The 20,193-nt window shown below is 42.4% G+C and overlaps 1 protein-coding gene across 1 annotated transcript; it reads left to right on the top strand.

Moving 5' to 3' along the window:
• Positions 1–3,709: 3,709 nt before the first annotated feature.
• On the top strand, positions 3,710–12,319 carry LOC127180183 (leucine-rich repeat-containing protein 74A). Its single transcript, XM_051134154.1, has 13 exons — positions 3,710–3,833; positions 4,572–4,804; positions 4,876–4,983; positions 5,072–5,165; positions 5,253–5,302; positions 6,868–6,949; positions 7,025–7,110; positions 7,196–7,390; positions 7,630–7,725; positions 9,023–9,166; positions 9,261–9,365; positions 9,614–9,699; positions 11,755–12,319. The coding sequence occupies exons 1-13, from the start codon at positions 3,710–3,712 to the stop codon at positions 12,317–12,319; spliced, it is 1,968 nt and encodes a 655-aa protein (XP_050990111.1).
• Positions 12,320–20,193: the final 7,874 nt, after the last annotated feature.

The raw sequence follows: 20,193 nt of genomic DNA, 5'->3' as shown, positions 1-20,193 counted from the left end.
CGATGTATGGTTTGTTATGATAGAACAATATTTGGCTGAGATACAACTATTTCAGTATGTGGAATCTGAGGGTGCAAAATAATCAAAATATTGAGAAAATCACCTTTAAAGTTGTCCAAATTAAGTTCTTTCCAATGCATATTACTAATCAAAAATTAAGTTTTGATATATTTACAGTAGGAAATTTACAAAATATTTTCATGGAACATGATCTTTACTTAATTTCCTAATGATTTTTGGCATAAAAGAAAAATCTATAATTTTGACCCATACAATGTATTTTTGGCTATTGCTACAACTATACCCCAGTGACTTAAGACTGGTTTTGTGGTCCAGGGTCACATATATATATATTTTAATATTTTAATTTTATATGTTTTTTAAATGCTTTATTATTTCAGTGCCACAAGAACAAGAGGTATTACAAATTCAAGTCAAATTATCATTGTATATAATTGTTTTCTGGTCCCCCAACGAGAATATCCCTTTTTTTTTTAATCATTCATAAATTGTGGAATTGGAAACCAGACCAGAAGTTTCCTTTTTTATTCCCAAGAAATATATTGACCTATATTTGAGGAATGACAGCCTTCTATGTTATTATAATAGAATCTATTAATAGAACTTCATGTATAGTAATCCTCTTACTATGTTGTCTTCATGACTGTAAATATTATTTTTGTGCATAATAAAATTGAAATATATTTAAATGTGTGCTAATTAAATGTGTGTATGTTAATGTTAAAATGAAATTATTTATTAAGTTGAATTTATTCTATTTACAGTATGTGTTAAATATTTTAATACATGAATGCGATTGTTGTTTTGAGTTAAAAATCAGTCATCAGAACTGCTGTGGTTATCATGTAAGGTAAGATGGATAAAATGCCTGTTACGGTTGTGCTGGATGGATGAGACAGGAAACGAGATACAATACAAACAATTACTTTAATATAAATCTTCATACGAATCAGGCAGGAACAGGCAGGAACACAGCGATACATCCACACACACCAAACAACATCAAGGACCGACAGAGAACTCAGAATACAAACAGACTTATAAAGGGTGAGACTAATTACAGACAGGTGAAGGGGATGACGATAATGAGGACTAAACCAAAGTAAGCAGAACGACGGGGGGGAGACAATGGGAGAAACCAATGACATTTACAGACATGAATGTGACATTACGCCCCCCTCCGAGTAGGCGCGTCTCGCGCCGTATAACATCCAAAGGCGAGGGTAGGTGGGCAGTTCAGGAGGCCATGGCGGATCGGGGAGTTAAGGAGGCCATGGCCGGACAGACAGTACAGGGAAATACAACACAGTCCAGGGGGGTGACACAGGAGGGACCCGGAGCAGGAGAAGCAGAGGGAGACCCAGACCGCAGCCATGATGTCGACCCACGGTGGAGCCGACGGAGGGAGGAGCCATGGTGGAGGAAGGGCTGACGACTCCAGGGGGCCGACCGACGGAGGCGGAGCCGCTGGCGGAGGAGCCCGAGGCGGAGACGGAGAGCCGAAGATCCAGGGCGACACTGAGGATCCGAAGGGCCAAGGCGGAGCCCTAGGCTCTGGCGACCAAGGCGTAGGCGGAGATCCGGAGGTCCGCGGCAGAGCCGGAGCGACAGAGGATGGAGGCTGTGCCGGAGGGAGGGAGGAGTCCTTAGGAGCCGGTGGGACAGAGTGACGAGGTGACAGAGGGACGACGACCGACCAGGGCGGAGCCGGAAAGACGAGGGAGCCCGGTGGAGCTGGTGGACCGACGGGCAACGATGGAGATGAGGGCGCTGAGAGCCGTGGTGGAGCCGCAGGGTCGGAGGGCCGAGGCGGAGTTCTGGACTCTGAGGCTGGAGGCGGAGATGAGGGATCCTCCAGCCCTGACACCGATGGAAGCTGGCAGACCCGCGGCGAGCCCACTGCACAGGTGGTGGGCTGAGGGTGAGCAGAGGGGCTGTCAGGGGACAGCGGTGCTCAGACAGACGTTGACATAGGCAGAAGAGGGAGGGTGGGTGGGAATTCCAGACAGGCAGGTTGATCATAACAGGTAGATAATTCAGTAAAGTAGTCTATTAAATCCCCAGAGTTATTTTCTAGAACTTCAGTAGAGAAGTCAATCAAGTCCCCAGAGTTGTTTTCCAGCTCACCCCCAGCAGTGGTGCAGTGGGCAGGGCTCTCCATAGCCCTCACTTGCTCCCTGTTGCACTCCCCTGTCGCGGTAGCTGTAGCCGGCTCTCGCACCTGATCGGACGTGTAGGGCTCTGGCTCTGTCGCTCGTGGCTCTGGCTCGTCATCCGCGGTGGGCTCGGGCTCAAACTCCGCGTGTCGGGATGCTGGTAGGCTGGGCTCTGGGTCTTGAGTGGGGCTGGTGTCATCCTCCGCGGTCAACGAAGCTCTGCAGGACACCAGCACCCACTCGGTGTAGTCGGCGATGCTCTCTCATGGATCCTCCCCGGACAGCTGCGCTTTGGTGGCGATGTTCAGTCCTGCACGGTAGAATGTGCACAGGCTGCTGTCCGGGTAGTGCGTGAGTGGTGCGAGGTACACGAAGTCTCTAGTGTGGTCCACGAGAGAGCGATTTCCCTGCTCCAGGAGAAGGAGGAGGACGGCAGGGTTATCCATAACGAAAAAACACAAAACAAACACTCAGGAAAAAACGTAAAATAAAGCAGGGAAACGCCGGGAAAAACTGTTTCGGTCGGTCCAACTGTTACGGTTTTGCTGGATGGATGAGACGGGAAACGAGATACAATACAAACAATTACTTTAATATAAATCTTCATACGAAACAGGCAGGAACACAGCAATACATCCACACACACCAAACAACATCAAGGACCGACAGAGAATTCAGAATACAAACAGACTTATAAAGGGTGAGACTAATTACAGACAGGTGAAGGGGATGACGATAATGAGGACTAAACCAAAGTAAGCAGAACGACGGGGGGAGACAATGGGAGAAACCAATGACATTTACAGACATGAATGTGACAATGCCTCCTTACAAACAGCTAAAACTGCAGCACAGTATTTAGTGATGATTACTAGAAGAAATACATGGAAACAAATGCTAAGTAAGTTGTTAGCCACTGATCAGTTGTTATGGGACAAAATTAAAGAGGTGGCCTCCTACCTCAGAAAAGAGTTATCAGAAGACAAAATCAATCTCAAAATTATTCAGATGTAATACAGTAAATCTCATGCTCAGATCAAAACATTTTTGCTTCTTTTTCTTCTGCATTCAATTGCATTTTAGCTATACATTTGATCTGTTCTTGCATTGCCTGGATTCTTCATGCCAGATGCATAAACAAACAAACAAATGTTTGATTAATAAAGCATGTTGTGATCTAAACATGTCAGATTAATTTAATTGTTTTTATGAGTTTTTGGTAATTATTCAAGGCAGAGAGAATCTCTGAAAAAAGAAGCTCATGCACTACCATGGCAATTCCTGTAAACCCTACCAAACTAACTATACTATATATAGTTTTGCTGCAGTTTCAGTGGTTGTGCAGGAATGTGAGTGTGTGTCTGTGTTTGACATGCATTTTTAATGACTTTCTCTTCACATGCACAGGTGGATTCCAGCAGTGCCGCGGGTGTCACATATACACCTGTTGCTAAGACACATAAACCAGCTTCATACTAGACAAACACTAGACACCAGACCTCCAGATGACACTATTAAACTGTATGTAGAAGATGAGGGCTGATGAAGGCATGAGTGTTCACAGTCTCTCTCTGGATTCCCTCAGCTTCACCGACTATGAGAATCCACACGACGTGATTCTGGAGGATGAAGGCGACACAGAGCCGGACGCTCATGGTAAGAACTGGATTTACTCTAGATCTGAATTGACAGGGCTCAGGGTTTGAGCTGAGAAATTAAAATAAGGCTCCAAACAGGATGCAGATACAGAACTGCAATTTAAGAAAAATTGAAACGTTACGTAATTCATTTACCCACAGTGTGTTCATATCATCATATTTCTAGTACAGCATTGGTTTATAAATCTTTTAAATGTCTATTTGAATTTAAATTGCATTATTTAAATTACATTTATTATTCTGGGGGGGGGGGGTTTGGACCAAGTTGGAAGGACACTTGTGGTAATTAAAAGCTGTTTTGAAATGACTGATTGTAGTTTTATCAGTATTGAACAATATATTCAACATATTAGTAAATCAGTAAATAAATAGGCATAATTAGTCTAAATGAATAATGTAATTATTTATAGGTTTTGTCACAGAACCCGTGTCAGACTAATGAACATCTGTTGTGTGTAAATTCCTCTCCTTCTCATTCCAAACTCACACTAAAAGAAAGATAATTCACTTTCAGTTCAATTTAAAGTGCTTTATTTCCACAATTCTGTTTACATACAATACTGCTGAAGCATTAAACAAAACAAGTAACAACTAATAAACACTAATTTTTATTATGTTTAGTTGTTACGTGTTTTGTGTAATAAAATATAGATAATATAAATAAAGATAATATAGAAAATAACAAATTATAATTAGAAAACAATTTGGCCCCGCTCTGTATGCATTACTCCTTCAGCAGTGTTATATTATGCTGAAATTAAGAGATTGCTCTGGTGTTTTTCTCCAGTGTCACAGGTGAAGCTCATCAGGAAGGATCTGTCCACTGAAGAACTGTATCTGCAGGCCTGTAAGCTGGTGGGTGTCGTTCCTGTCAGATACTTCCTCAGAAACCTGGGCTCTGCCACCATTAACCTCAACCATCATGGACTCGGTCCTCTGGGAGCGAAAGCGCTGGCCATCGCCCTCGTGGTAAGACTGACCGCTTCTGAAGATCTAAAGCTGATGATCTGATGCTGATTTCAGTCGCTCTGTGTGTGTAGACAGACATGCACACCACAACACTGGAGCTGGCAGACAACTTCCTGTCAGCCGAAGGGGCCAGATATCTCACAGAGATGCTGAGGGCCAATTTCACCATCCAGAATCTTGTAAGTCTCTCTTACTATTTTCACCTACGTGTTGTGATGAATTTGTCCACTAGAGGGAAGCAAAACATTAAGTTCTGGTGTCTTCCAGGATCTCTCTGACAATCACCTTCAGTCTGCAGGAGCCGAGTGCGTCGCTAAGATGCTCCTGGAAAACATTTCCATTAAATCATTAAAACTGTCAGGTATTTCATGCATACAGCACATGTACAGCATGGTCAGATGGTAAACCTGATTCACAGTGACACAGACTGCAGTGTTTGTGTTCACAGGGAATAGATTTGTTGAAGATGATGCTAAATGGTTTGCAGATGCGTTTGCGGTAAGTTCAAGCACCACAGTCTGTTTATGCAACATAAATGTGGTTAATGGGATCGTTCACCAAACTCATCTCTTTCCCCATCGAAATGACTGCATTTCTTCGGCAATACACAAATGGTAAACAAACCTTTTTGGTGCCCATTGACTTCCACTGTTTAGACTAAAAGCTGAGACATTTCTTAAAATATCTTTTTTTTGTGTTTCACCAAAATAAGAAAGTATTTGGATTTGGAACAAGATGAGGCAGAGTGAATAAAGACAAGAATGCTCAATTTTAGGTAAAGTAACTTGCTCATTCAAATGGATGAAATGACAAAAACATCCACCAGGTGCCGCTGATTCTCAATAAGAGACACACGTATAAAAGTTTGTGCAGGTGTTTTCTTTGTACATCAAATAAAACAAATCTAATTAAAGTTTTTTTTTTTTTTTTTTTTTTTTTTGGTCCAAAAAACTAAAAAAATAAAAAAACGATCTGAAACTGTTTTAGCTTTGGTTTGGTTTACCGTGCACTTTCTAATCTATTCTATTGTATTCTTTGGAAGTTTGTTTAAGCCAATTAGATAATTGACTTATCTCACAAATCAGATTTTTTTTCTTGCAATTCTGAGTTTATATTTCAACAGCAAGAAAAAAGTCAAAATTGTGAACAAAAAAAAGTCACATTTATCAATTTGTATTTTTAATTCTGGCAAAAATAAATAAATAATAAAATAATAATAATAATAATAATAATAATAATAATAATAATAATAATAATAAATTTTAATATGTTCTGAGAATTATGAAATAGAAAGCTGGAATTGTAAAATTTAACCTTGAAATTCTTAGAAACAAATCAGAATTGTAAGATAAAAAGTCAAATGTATTCATTTTTTATTTATTATTTTTTAAATCTGTGGCAGAAACTGGCTTCTATAGTTATATTCAATGAAAAGACATAAAATAACTTTATGAAAAAAAAAGTATTTTTTATCGCAAACCTTATATTATATTACCAAAGCTAAATTGGTCAAATTAAAATCAAATTTTAAGAAAAGGAATGTACACACAACAGAGTTTTTGCAACAAAATATAAATAATTACAGCATTCATTTAGACTAACTTTGCCTTTATATTGTTAGTTATTTATGTATGTTAGCTAGTCTTTCTGTTGCTCATGCAGTAGAGCACTGGCACTAATAACAACAAGATGATTGGTTTAATTCCCAGGGAAAGCAAGAACTGATCAAATTTGTGTACCTTTAATACAATGCAAGTGACTTTAGATAAAAGTGTCTGTCAAATGCATGAATATAGTTTAACTTAGCATAGTGCAAAGTGGTTTAAAAGACTCTCTTGATGATCTAGAACAAAGCATCACAATAACACACTGAGGATCAGGCACTGAGGATCACAAGTAGACTGTGAATTGTAATTTTGGTGCTGCAGAAATTACACACTGCACCTTTAAGAAGTGATGCATAAACACAGAAACTGCAAGAAATTGTGTGAAGAAAAAAAAACATTCACTACATCTTAACTCTAGTTCCTGAGAACAGAAACATCTCATCTGTTTCTTTTCAGAGCAACTACAGAGTGAAGGAGCTGGATTTGAGTCACAATCAGTTCTGCGGCAGAGGCAGTGAACATCTGGGTCAGATGATAGGTGAATAATGTGTGAGAATTAAACTTCACTACACAAAGAAAACAAGCACAATAATTAAACGCATTTCTCATGTAGCAAATAATGACGGTTTAGAAGTTCTGGACCTGAGCTGGAATCATCTGCGAATGAAGGGAGCTGTAGCTTTCTGTGCTGGACTGAAGGTACAGACACACAAACACACAGCTCACATACTTTGCAGTGTCACACTGTGCAAATCACGCAAGATGTCTCTTTCTCTGTCGTCAGGTCAACACGACTTTGAAACACTTAGACCTCTCATTTAATGGCTTTGGAAACGAGGGTGCTTTGGCTTTGGGTGAAGCGCTCAAGTTCAACAACACGCTGGTGTACCTGGACCTCAACAACAACCGCATCACCGATGAGGGAGCGAGTCTGCTGTGTAAGGGACTGGAGGCCAACGACACACTCAGAGTGCTGCAGGTGCGTCACACGGCTCTTTAGACCCTATAATACTATAATACTACATCGGATTAAAATCTAATTTTTAAACACTGCGCAAGTGTAAAGCAATATGATCACATGTAATAGCTTGTGCATAATGACCTCTATGGCATCTCAGACATCACAGGCTAAACAGTACATTTTAGTATTTTAGGGCAGAATCCCACATATTTTACAGAGATTTTGAAAGTATCACGTGTGATATTGTTTTCTTACAGATGGCGTATAACTCACTGACAGTGGAGGGAGCTCTTACTTTGATCAATGTGGTCAAGAACACACCCAAGACTGCCATCGAGGAGATCAACATATGCGTGAGTGCACGAGTGTCAGGCTCCCAAGAGGGAATCTTGGGTGGCACACAACACACAGTACAAATATACAGTTTTATAATCAACAGAGCTATTATTTATAGCTTTATTATTTAAGCATTCACTGTAGCAATGCCTTCAGACCCACTTATATACTTTCATTTTATGACTAGAAGTAGAAACATGCGTTATTAAAGCATTTAGAGTAAGGTCGCTGTAGTCCTTCAAAGAAATGTGCTGCACCTGAGACTAGATACAGACACGGCAAAAGTCATTTTCACAAGCTAAAAAGGAATATTCGATGGAAGTTTGGATGGATTTACACAGCCTCGCACATGACATGCAGACAAAACTATATTTATTGTGGCCACAAATTAGGAATACGTTCCTTTGTTTTATGAATTTGTTCCCTCATTTTATGTAAATCTTGGCCATGAATTAAGAATTTGTTCCCTCATGTAAGTAAATTGTGGCCACATTGTACTAATTTGTTTACTTATATTAAGTGAGTGAAAAACTTCAAAAATGTCAAGGCAATGACCTTATTTAAAAACTTAACAAGAATTCTACTTAGACTATGTCATATATATTTTAGCTTAAAAACTGCGAAATGCATGACACTATTCATTTTGTACCTACAATAATCACAACTTATTTATCATATGTAAAAATATATATTTTGGATTTTTCGAAGCTGCAGTATAACAACGTACAGTACATTTAAATATAGAGAAACAAGTGGAAACAAACATGTTGTATCCCTGATACATGCAATACTTGAAGTTTAGTCAAATCATATCTTGAAGGCATACAGAAAAACACATAAAGGAAATAAATTAAAAGGAAAAAACACAACACAGTAAATAATAAAAGATCATATTCATATGATCATATAAGTCAGGGGTTCTCGACTCTGGCCCTTGAGCTCAAACTCGCCAGTAACTTTCCAGTAATCCTGAAGACGATTAGCTTGTTCAGGTGTGTTTGATTAGGGTTGGAGCTAAACTCTGCAAGAAAGTGGACCTTGAGGGCCAGAACTGAGAACCCCTGATCTAAGTGGTTTAATACAGGCTTCTATATTTTCCAACATACATCGAACTTGAATTGAATTTGTGTAAAAATACTGTAGAGGTTAACTGGATATATGATCTTTGGGATCATCAGAAACCTTACAGGAAGTGTTTTGTTCTAACTAAGGCAGGAGTTTCTAAACTTAGTCCTGGAGGGCCGATGTCCTGCAGAGTTTAGCTCCAGCTTGCAGAATGGGCGTAAAATGTGTTTTGTTTCATTTGTGTTGTAGAACGTGCTGGTGAATGAGAACTTTGTGCAGCTGTTGGAGCTGATCTGTCAGGAACATCCCAGTCTGGAGGTGCAGTATGGAGGCGTCGGAGGCTTTATCGCCAAAAAGCCTCGCAAACGCATCGACCCCATGAAAGTTATTCAGGTAGATAGTCTACATAAACTGGCTAAAATTTGGATTTTTGTGTTTCTCAAGTCTGAGCGTCTCTCACCGCATTTGCTGAACTGTCTTTTCGAAGGATTACCTTGATCAGCGCAAGCTTCGCCTGTGGGACTTCTTCCGTAACATCGACAAGGATGGGACAATGCGTGTTCCCGTCGTAGACTTCAGGAAAGCCGTTCAGGTATTGACCTGGGGCTGAGAAAGTACCAAATGTCAAATCCATGAAATGAACTGATGAATGTCCAGAGTGAGCAGAGCTGCAATCTAGACAAAAACAAGCTCAAAATGCTTTGCGTGTTTTGATCATTACATTATTCCCAGACTATAATTTAAAAACGAGCATATGAATCCAAATGTCTGATAGTGTAAAACTTGGCCTGAGCATCAAATGACATATTATTTTTGACATTTTATATCTGATCACACCAGCAATCCAGCATCCCATTGGAGAAATTCCAGATTGAGGAGTTGATTCAGAGACTGGATCGAGACCGAACAGGCATAGTGGACTACAGGTGGGCTCTCTTTAACAACATTACTCTGATCTCTCTGAAGGTTAAAGAAGACATTAAATGTTAAATACACAACAAAGCTCACCAATTCTGTGCACCTGGACAATTCTCACCAATAATACAACTTTATGATTATTCATAAAGTGATGATGAGATGAGATGAGATGATTCTAAATCATAAACTCTGAGTTACTGCCTGTGTTACTGTCATCTGTCTTCATAGTGACATAGTGACTGATTTTGGTGCTCTACATCAGAGCATTGAAACATCAGTGCTTCACTATAGAGGTCTTCACGGGTCCAAAAACTCATACCCGAACCCGAAGAGACCCGTAAATTTATTGCACGGAACCAACCCGGACCTGTATTTAATTTGATAGTGTGACCCAAAGCCGTGCAGACCCGAGAAATGCTTTAAATTTACTACCCAAACACGACGGGGACCTGACCATTATTCGATAACTGGACCCGAACCCGTCTAGGAAGACACAGACCCTGCACCCGGTCGGCACATATTGCACAGCAAACTGCTATTAACAAGTCAATAAACAAGTTGTGAAAAAAACTTTTTGGCTTACCTACTGTTAGTAGCCCTGACTGCGATCAATCCTTCTTGACACTAACAGTTCCATCCGTGTTAGGCTGTTCCTCTCTCTTGCTTCTTAATCTATTCATTATTGCAGCTCGGAGCATTTTTTTTTTTTTAACACACACAACAAGCAGTGCGTTACACTTTACTGCATGCGCAGTGGTGTAGTGGTGTCTGGAGAGGTGGGTATACTCTTTAATTTATATAAGGTATTGTTTTCGTTATAATGCACTGATTCAAATTAGTAATCAACAATTAATTACCATGTTACCACTCTGCGCACCTCCCCTGACATGCTCACATAATCATATTTCAAAGGAAGCCGGCGCCACGGTCTTGCTTTTACAGAGTATTTGCATGTATTCAGGTGCAATTGGATTAGATATCATGTGGTGGACTGTCATGATTTTGGCTAATGCAAGACACTACTGAATGATGTGCGTCAGAGTGGATTTAGAAGTGGGTATACACAAATCTGACTGAAGTGGGTACGCCGTATACCTGCGTATAACCTGCACTGCACCATTGTGTGTGTTCAATAACAGGTGCGTCTCTTCTTCAGTAAAAGAAAACAATACAAAACATATGCTTAAAGCTCCACCTAGTTAATCTTATGAAGCACATGGAGGAATTCCCATGAGACAGCTTGATACCGTCCGCTTGCAGTACTAACATTAACTTCGCGTCATGCATGTTTTTTTTTTCCTGCCTTATTTCCTGCTCACACTTTTCTCATCCTAATTTTACAAGTTGCAAGTTAAAAAACACATGCAAAGTGCTGGCCGACACTGATCACTGGCGGGTGCGGTGTTCTGCGATCAATTCGTGCATTACACACAAATGTTAAACAGACCCGGGACCAGAGGTATTAGATTGGGTTGTGAAGACCTCTACTTTACTACATTGTTACAGTATTACATTTTTCTTGTAGTACTAGTTGTTGTTTGGATGTTATCATATGAAGAGTTCAGATGCAAAACAAGCTAAAAGCTATCTCGGTCAAAAATGAGATAATGATACTGAGTGAATGCTCATGACACATATTATACGTCCATCAAATACTTTTACTTCAAACTTGCTAAATTCCAGCCTCGGCCCAATCAGAAGTACTGGTACTTACATAGAAACCTGTACATCTGAGCCTGATAAAAATTCCTTTTTAAACAAAGACGTCAGATGGATTTAGCTGGTTTTGCATCTGGACTTATCATATATTCTTTTCAGGGCCATTAGTCATCGAACCCTTAGTAAACAACACCACAGGTGTCATCGATAAAGGAGATGCAGCTTTAATTTTAGTTGAGCGCTTGCTAAAAAACACTCCACTTCTGACATGACGATATAACCGCAAATGACTTATTTACTCTGCGAGTGGAATTACACAAACTTTGGGGTGGTTGGGGGTTGCATGTCCTAAAAGGTTGAAAACCCTTGATGAATTACTGAATTAATATCTTGCTACCCTACAGAGGCCTGGCAGATACTAGGAAGCAGATGATGCGAGACCACCGGCGCCAGTTGCGCAAAGTGGAGTCCCGGCAGAAGAAGGAGAAGCAGAAGAGCGATAGGATCCTTAAAACCTTTGAGAGCGCCGTAGAGGCCGTCACTCCACGGAGCTCTATGATAATATCACCAGGCGCTGCCAAAGAGGACTCCAGCGGCCTTCAGCCATTCTCTGCCACCCCTCTCAGCTCCTGGCACCATATTATCATGTCTAACAGCAGCCGCTACTCTGTCAATAACATGAGCAGCGAGCATGTGCACCTTCCCATGATAGGAAACCCCTCGAGCTCACCAGGCATGCGCTCATATTCCCAGCCGAATCTTTTCACCAGCGTCCCTAAACCGTCCACTAGCAAACCTGCTTCTGCCCAAGGAATGCACTCGAGGTCCAACCCAAGTGTGTCCAGCAGTAAACTCAGCCCCACAGCTAACCTGACCAGATCCAGGCCTGCGTTAAACACAGAGCCAACCAGTAAAACAAAAGTTAAGGGCAAGAAAAAGAAGACCAAAAAAAGAAAGGAAAACGCATAACACCAAAGGGACATGGTCTTCAGAATTTCCTTGGGAATTCTCTATTAAAAGGGTCATCGGATGCCCTTTTTACACAAGTTGATATGATTCTGCCTGAATATGTTCCCTGTGTATAACAGCCCTGTTATTTCCTCAGTTCCCTTGTCTTGCGTTAATGTTGTGTAGTGTGTAGTTGCTGTAGTGGTTTGCCTCTTACCTCAAGGAGAGCACATTTTAACAATGTAATGTTAATGTATTATGGTGTTCCATTTTGGGTCCTCTTCTTTTTGCTTTATAGATGCTTCCTCTAGGTCAGGGATGGGCAATTTCAGGCCTGGACGGCCACTTTCCTGCAGACTTTAGCTCCAACCCTAATCAAACACACTTGTCTGTAGCAGTGTTGCCAACTAATTTTCAAGGAAAGTTGTTAAAGGCAGGACAATTTGTTGCTAAATTGTTGCTAAATAACATTGTGATGTCATTGTGCAGTGACATCATTATGTAATCCCAATGCAAAACTGCATAAAATACACATGTATATTACTCAAATCTCAGCAGAAAATATGATTATGAATATGATTTGAAATATATATATATATATATATATATATATATATATATACCCTACCAGTCAAAAGTTTGGACACACCCTCTCATTTAATGTTCCCCTTCAGGAACTCGAGCTGCGTCAAAAACGCATTGGGGAACGCCTTCTTCTCCGCATTGCGAGCACCTCAGCCTGCATGCTCTCCGCTCCTGGAAGGCTCTCCTTAAGGAGGGAGCCTTCACTAGCGTTCCGGGTCTGGCCCCGCTTCCGCTGAGGCGGAGCGGTGGCTGCACTCATGGGGATCGCAATTGGATCTGCTGGAGGGAATGGAGATGTGTATCCCCCTATCTCCTTCCTCACCCGCCAGATCTGCTGCCCATTCTCTGGGATCGGAAGCCCGCTCAGCGGTTTCTTCCCCCTGGGAACGGGCTCGACACTCTGCATATCTTCCTCCGAGGAGGTTGATGTCGAGAGCGTCAGTGAAGCCTCAGCATCATCACAGTATGAGGAACTTTTGGAGGTGGTTACTCGTGCGGTAGCCAAGTTGAATATCGATTGGCCCGCCAAGGAGCAGGCCGAACCGCAGTGGAGTAAATTAGATGAGCGCTTCCTGTGTAATAGGCCGCCACCTTCACATCGGAGCCTGCCGTTTTTCCCCGACCTCCATGCCAAAGTGTTGAGGTCATGGGGAAGACCATTCTCGGCCCGCCTCTTTGTCCCCACTTCTGATTATTATGGCAATGTGGTGGGGACAGCAGAGAGCAGTTATAAGATGATGCCCCGGGTGGAACAAACGCTTGCCAGCTATCTGTCCCCCAACACTGCATCGTCCTTAAAGACTCCGACCTTACCCTCCAAGCCGCTCAAGAGACTGGTTCCCTTAGTAGATTATTTGGCAGTGTGGAAGCTACTGCCAAATGTATCTGCGTGGGTCCTGCGCACTGTAGAGCGAGGGTATCGCATACAGTTTGGCATTCCGCCGCCGCCTTTCAACTGGGTTTTTTCCACGCTGATGGGTCCCGAGCAGGGTCTGGTAATGAAACAAGTAGTAGCCACTCTCTTGAGGAAGGAGGCCATCGAGGTGGTCCCTCCTCGCATCAGGGAGTCCGGGTTCTACAGCCGGTACTTCATTGTGTCAAAGAAGGATAGGGGCTTGCGTCCCATTTTAGATCTGCGTCTAGTGAACTGCTCAGTAATGTGGCTGAAGTTCAAGATGCTGACCATCAAGCAGGTTGTGTCACAGATCAGGTCAGAGGACTGGTTTGTGACAATAGATCTAAAAGATGCTTACTTCCAAGTCTCCATCCTTCCTCAACACAGGAAGTTCCTAAGGTTTGCTTTCAGGGGTGAAGCATACCAGTATCAGGTTCTTCCTTTCAGCCTAGCACTCTCACCCCAAAATTTCACCAAGTCTGTGGATGCAGCTCTGGCTCCTCTGTGACTCCAGGGCATCCGCATACTCAATTACATCGATGTTTGGTTGATTCTAGCTCAATCAGAGCAGATGGCAGTTCAACACCGAGGTGTTGTTCTACTGTGAAATAGTTTCAACAACTGCTGGGTCTGATGGCAGCTGCGTCCAGCGTCATAACTTTTGGCCTGCTGTACATGAGACCCCTACAGTGGTGGCTCAGGACCAAGTGGTTCTCCCCGAGGGGAAACCCATTTCGCATGATCAAGGTTATGCGGCGATGCCTACGTGCCTTGGACATGTGGAAAAACCTTGGTTCCTGTCTCAGGGCCTGGTGCTGGGAATTCCTTGTCGCTGCGTAACGCTAGCGATGGATGCGTCCCTCACCGGTTGGGGAGCGGTCATGGGCGGCCACCCTGCCCATGGTCTGTGGAGCGGCTGCCGTCTCACTTGGCACATCAACTGCCTGGAGATGCTGGCTGTGTTTCAGGCTCTGAAACACTTCCTTCCAGACCTAAGAGCCATGTGCTGGTGCACACCGACAGCACAGCGGTGGTCTACTACATCAACCACCAGGGAGGTCTGCGTTCGCGCCCCTTGTACAAGCTGGCGCACCAGATCCTTGTGTGGTCCCAGGACAAACTCCTCTCACTGAGAGCAGTTCATATTCCTGGGCATCTCAACTTGGGAGCAGACATCCTGTCAAGGCAGGGGCTGAGGCCCAGGGAATGGATGCTTCACCTAGAGGTGGTGAAGCAGATTTGGAGAGTGTTTGGCCAGGCTCAGGTGGACCTCTTTGCAACTTGAGAGACATTGCAATGTTCCCTCTGGTACTCTCTGACTCATCCAGCTCACTGGGGCTGGATGCCATGGTACAGACGTGGCCGAGGCTTCGTCTGTACACCTTTTCCCCGATTGCTCTGCTCCCGGGAGTTCTGAAGAGAGTGCGCCAGGACGGAGTCCGTCTTCTTGTAATAGCTCCGTACCGGCCGGCCCGAGTATGGTTCTCAGACTTGATTTCCCTTCTCGACGGCTCTCCATGTGAGATTCCCGTCAGGAGGGATCTCCTCTCTCAGGCAGGGGGCACCATCTTTCACCCTTGCCCGGAGTTGTGGAAGTTGTGGGTGTGGCCCCTGAGGGGGCACTCCTCGTGGCTTCTGGTCTCTCAACTGAGGTTATTGAGACCATCCTCCAATCCAGAGCTCCCTCCACGAGGAAACTGTACACCCTAAAGAGGAAACTTTTCACTTCATGGTGTGGAGACCGCCAGCAGGACCCAGTTAACTGCCCAGTTGGTACAGTGCTGGGGTTTCTGCAGGATCGGTTCTCCACAGGGTTAGCCCACTCCACCCTGAAGGTCTACGTGGCGGCTATTTCGGCCTACCATGCCCCTCTAGGTGGTACCTCAGTGGGTAAAAACCCCCTTGTTACACGTTTCCTCCACGGTGCGCTGAGGCTGAAGCCTCCTGTATGACCCCGGGTCCCTTCTTGGGACCTTGCCGTGGTGCTAGAGGCTCTTTGTGGGCCCCCTTTTGAGCCTATCGAAGAGTCCTCTGACCGTCATCTAACTCTTAAGACGGTCCTTCTTCTGGCTTTAACTTCTCTTAAAAGAGTAGGGGATCTTCAAGCCCTCTCTGTGGCCCCTTCCTACTTAGACTTTGCTCCTGGCATTGCCAAAGCCTTCCTGTACCCTCGTCATGGGTATGTTCCGAAGGTCCCCTCCTCGGCACCACAGCCTGTTGTACTCCAGGCCTTCTGTCCTCCTCCCTTTCGGGATTAAGACCAGCAGAAGCGTAACTGTATTTGTCCAGTAAGAGCGCTGGACATGTACATCCACAGAGCTGCCATGTGGAGAAGGGCGGATCAGTTGTTTGTTTGTTTTGGTCCCCCTAAGAAGGGTCTCACTGCATCTAAGCAGACCCTCAGTCGCTGGATCGTGGATGCCATCTCTTTAGCCTATGAATCCTCGGGACTTCCCTCTCCCTTGGGGGTCAAGGCCCACTCTACCTGAGGCATGGCTGCCTCCAAGGCCTTCTTGTGTGTCCCCATGCTGGACATCTGCAACGCTGCGGGGTGGTCCACGCTGTTAACCTTCATCAGGTTCTATGACCTAGACCTACGAACCGTTCCTGGCTCTTCTGTCCTTTGCCACAGCACACACTAGGCAGGGACTTAGGGAGCGTGGGCATCTCGTTTCCCAATGCTTTTTTGACGCAGCTCGAGTTCCTAAAGGGGAACATCTCAGGTTATATATGTAACCATGGTTCCCTGAGGGACAAGACGCTGTGTCTCGGGCCATACTTCCGGCATCCCTGCGAGCGCTTTCTTCTGCCTTGAAGCTGAATGCCGATTCTGGCACACGTGCTTTTAAGCTTCCTGGTCTATGATGTCACCTGCCCGTGACATCTCGCCTTTCTATTGGATTGATTGCACATATGATTCAGACCGTGATCACACTGAAGGCGTTCCCCAATGCGTTTTCGACGCAGCGTCTCATTCCCTCTGGAACCATGGTTACATACGTAACCTGAGACATTTTTTCTTTATTTTCATGACTGTTTACATTGTAGATTCTCACTGAAGACATCAAAACTATGAATGAACACATATGGAGTTATGTAGTGAACAAAAGTAGCCACCCTTTGCTTTGTTGACAGTGTTGCAAACCCGTGGCCTTCTCTCAATGAGCTTCATGATGTAGTCTCCTGAAATGATTTTCACTTCACAGGTGTGCCTTGTCAGGGTTCATTTGTGGAATTTCCTGCCTTCTTAATGGGGTTGGGACCATCAGTTGTGTTGTGCACATTCGAGTCACCAGCCTCAGAAATTGCAAGTTAACAGCACCTTAGATTAGAACCCCAGATTAATGCCACAAAGAGTTCAAGTAGGAAACACATCTCTACATCAACTGTTCAGAGGAGACTGTGCCAATCAGGCCTTTATGGGCCAAGAAACACAAGGAATAGACATTAGACCAGTGGAAATCTGTGCTTTGGTCTGATGAGTCCAAATTTGAGATCTTTGGTTCCACACACCGTGTCTTTGTGCGACGCAGAAAAGGTGAACGGATGGTCTCTACATGCATGGTTCCCACCGTGAAGCATGGAGGAGGAGGTGTGATGGTGTGGGGGTGCTTTGCTGGTGACACTGTTGGGGATTTATTCAAAATTGAAAGCACACTGAACCAGCATGGCTACCACAGCATCCTGCAGCGACATGCCATCCCATCCGGTTTGCATTTAGTTGGACCATCATTTATTTTTCAACAGGACATTGACCCCAAACACACCTCCAGGCTGTGTAAGGGCTATTTGACCAAGAAGGAGAGTGATGGAGTGCTATGCCAGATGACCTGGCCTCCACAGTCACCTTACCTAAACCCAAAAACCCACCTGGTTTGGGATGAGATGGACCGCAGAGTGAAGGCAAAAGGGCCAACAAGTGCTCAGCATCTCTGGGAACTCCTTCAAGATTGTTGGAAAACCATTTCAGGTGACTACCTCATGAAGCTCATCAAGAGAATGCCAAGAGTGTGCAAAGCAGTAATCAAAGCGAAGGGTGGCTATTTTGAAGAATCTAAAATATAATGTTTTCAGTTTCACTTTTTTGTTTACTACATAATTCCATATGTGTTCATTCATAGTTTTGATGTCTTCAGTGAGAATCTAGAATGTAAATAGTCATGGAAATAAAAAAAAAACATTAAATGAGAGGGTGTCCAAACTTTTGACTGGTAGTGTCATATATATATATATATATATATATATATATATATATATATATATGTGTGTGTGTGTGTGTGTGTGTGTGTGTGTATATATATACAGTACTGTGCAAAAGTCTTAGGCCACTAGTATTTTCATCAGCTAAAAAATTGTTAGAAAAAAGTCAGTTAAAGTCAGTCTTTTTCTGTAGTGTGTCAGTAGGAAATATCAGTTTACATTTCTAAACATTCATTTTGCCATTAATTATATTAATCCAGTGAGATTTTTGTATGGAGCACAGGCTGTTGTCAGACTCCTTGTGCAAACAGAGATGTGATCTCTCCATCATTCAATCCAGTCTGTCTTAAGAAACAGAAAAAACGAAGACAGACTAAATCCAGAAGAACTGTGGCAACATCTCCAAGATGCTTTAAGAGACCTATACCTACAAAGCTACAGTACTGTTAACATTTGTAGGCAGTTAGGCACAGAAAATGAGGATGCTGTCAAAAACAATGTCATAAATAGATTTTCTTAAACTTCAATGAACTTCTATTATCTAAAATAAATAAGCATTTGATGTGACCATCCTTTGCATTTAAAGTAGCTTTTGCCCTATGTGCACTTGTGCAGAGTTTTTCAGGTAGCTTTGCAGGTAGGTTACTTGAAACATCTTGGAGATGTTGCCACAGTTCTTCTGGATTTAGTCTGTCTCAGTTTTTCTGTTTCTGCATGTCATTCCAGAGACAGACTGGATGATGGTGAGATCAGATCTCTGTGAAGCACTGGCTGTTGTCAGACTCCTTGTGCAAATAAAAATCTCACTAGATTATTACAGTTAATGGCAAACAGAATGTTTGGAAATGTTAACCGATATTTTTGTACTGACACACTACAGCAAAAGATACAAAAATACTAGTGGCCTAAAACTTTTGCACAGTACTGTATATATATATATATATATATATATATATACATATATATATAATTCCTGTTATATGTGTACTGCTAGACACCTTTGATTTCATGGGCTCTGGAATAAGTCTTCCTCTCTACTGTATATTAGATCTTCTCCTCCTTTTTATATGTTCAAATCCTCTTTAAAGACCAGTGCTTATTCTTTGTCTTTTAATTCTTTTTGAGGGAGTAAATTTTTAATTAGTCCATTTAGTTTTGTTTTGTTTTATTATTTGTCTGGTCTAGTCTAGTTAAGATACTCAATAGTGTCTTGCTCATTTGGGACCAGTTCATTTTGCTTATATATTATTGTTAAACATATTTCCTATAAAGGCCTGGTCCATCAGCTTTTAGGCTTGATTGTGTTCATGCTTCATTTAAAAAAAAAAAAACACATTATTATTTTTTTATTATTATTATTATTATTATTAATTTTATTTTATTTTTTTTTAACATATTTTACGTTTACGTGCTTATGCTCAAACAGCAACATTACACACTAACTAAAGTTAAAAAAAGTTAAATCATAATTAGCGCCCCCTATAAATAATCAGAAAACTATTTTCTAATCATATTTCTTACTGATATATTGGGTGGCAGCAGCTGACCTAATGATCTAAATTGTACCACATGGCAGTGTCCTGGACTGCTGATGACATAATTCATGTGAAAGCACACCTGTATTGTATTTACTGTCTCAGTTTAAACATAATCCAGCCACTGCCTTAAATCCACAGAATAAATTGCCTCCGAAGTATTGTGTAAAGGACATAAGCAAATGAACATCATCGGTTGTCAGAGAATAATGCTGTGAAATGTCCAGATGCTGGTGATGTCATAAGATGTGATGGTCTTTAAAAGCCACAGAGATCCGTTCCTACAGCACAACTAACTGATGCACGATGATTGCCACACTTTTTTATTTCGTCCTCTTCAGGTCTGCTGTTATCGAGGGGGTGAGTATGGTACAAGTTTATTTCTATAATATGTTACAGCAGCAGAAACTGAACAAAGAGTCATACAGTTAAATTATCAGGAAGCATCATGAAGCAACTCTGACCTACTAGATACATGAGACTTATAGACACCGTTGTCATTGATTCAGCTCAACAGCCACACTCAAAAATGAGGTTTGAATGGTTCATCTATTGGAGAAGATCTGACATACAGCAGCAGTTTTTTTTTTTTTTTTTTCAGTTTAGGAGACACAAGAGAAACCATGTTCACCCATAGATTTTAAGTGGACAGAAAGTAAAAGTTTGACTGGAAGATCTCA

This window comes from Labeo rohita, chromosome 17 (assembly GCF_022985175.1).
Source record: "Labeo rohita strain BAU-BD-2019 chromosome 17, IGBB_LRoh.1.0, whole genome shotgun sequence".
NCBI lineage: Eukaryota > Metazoa > Chordata > Actinopteri > Cypriniformes > Cyprinidae > Labeo > Labeo rohita.
The sequence above is the reverse complement of the archived record's forward strand: the minus strand, read 5'-3'. Positions and strand labels throughout refer to the sequence as shown.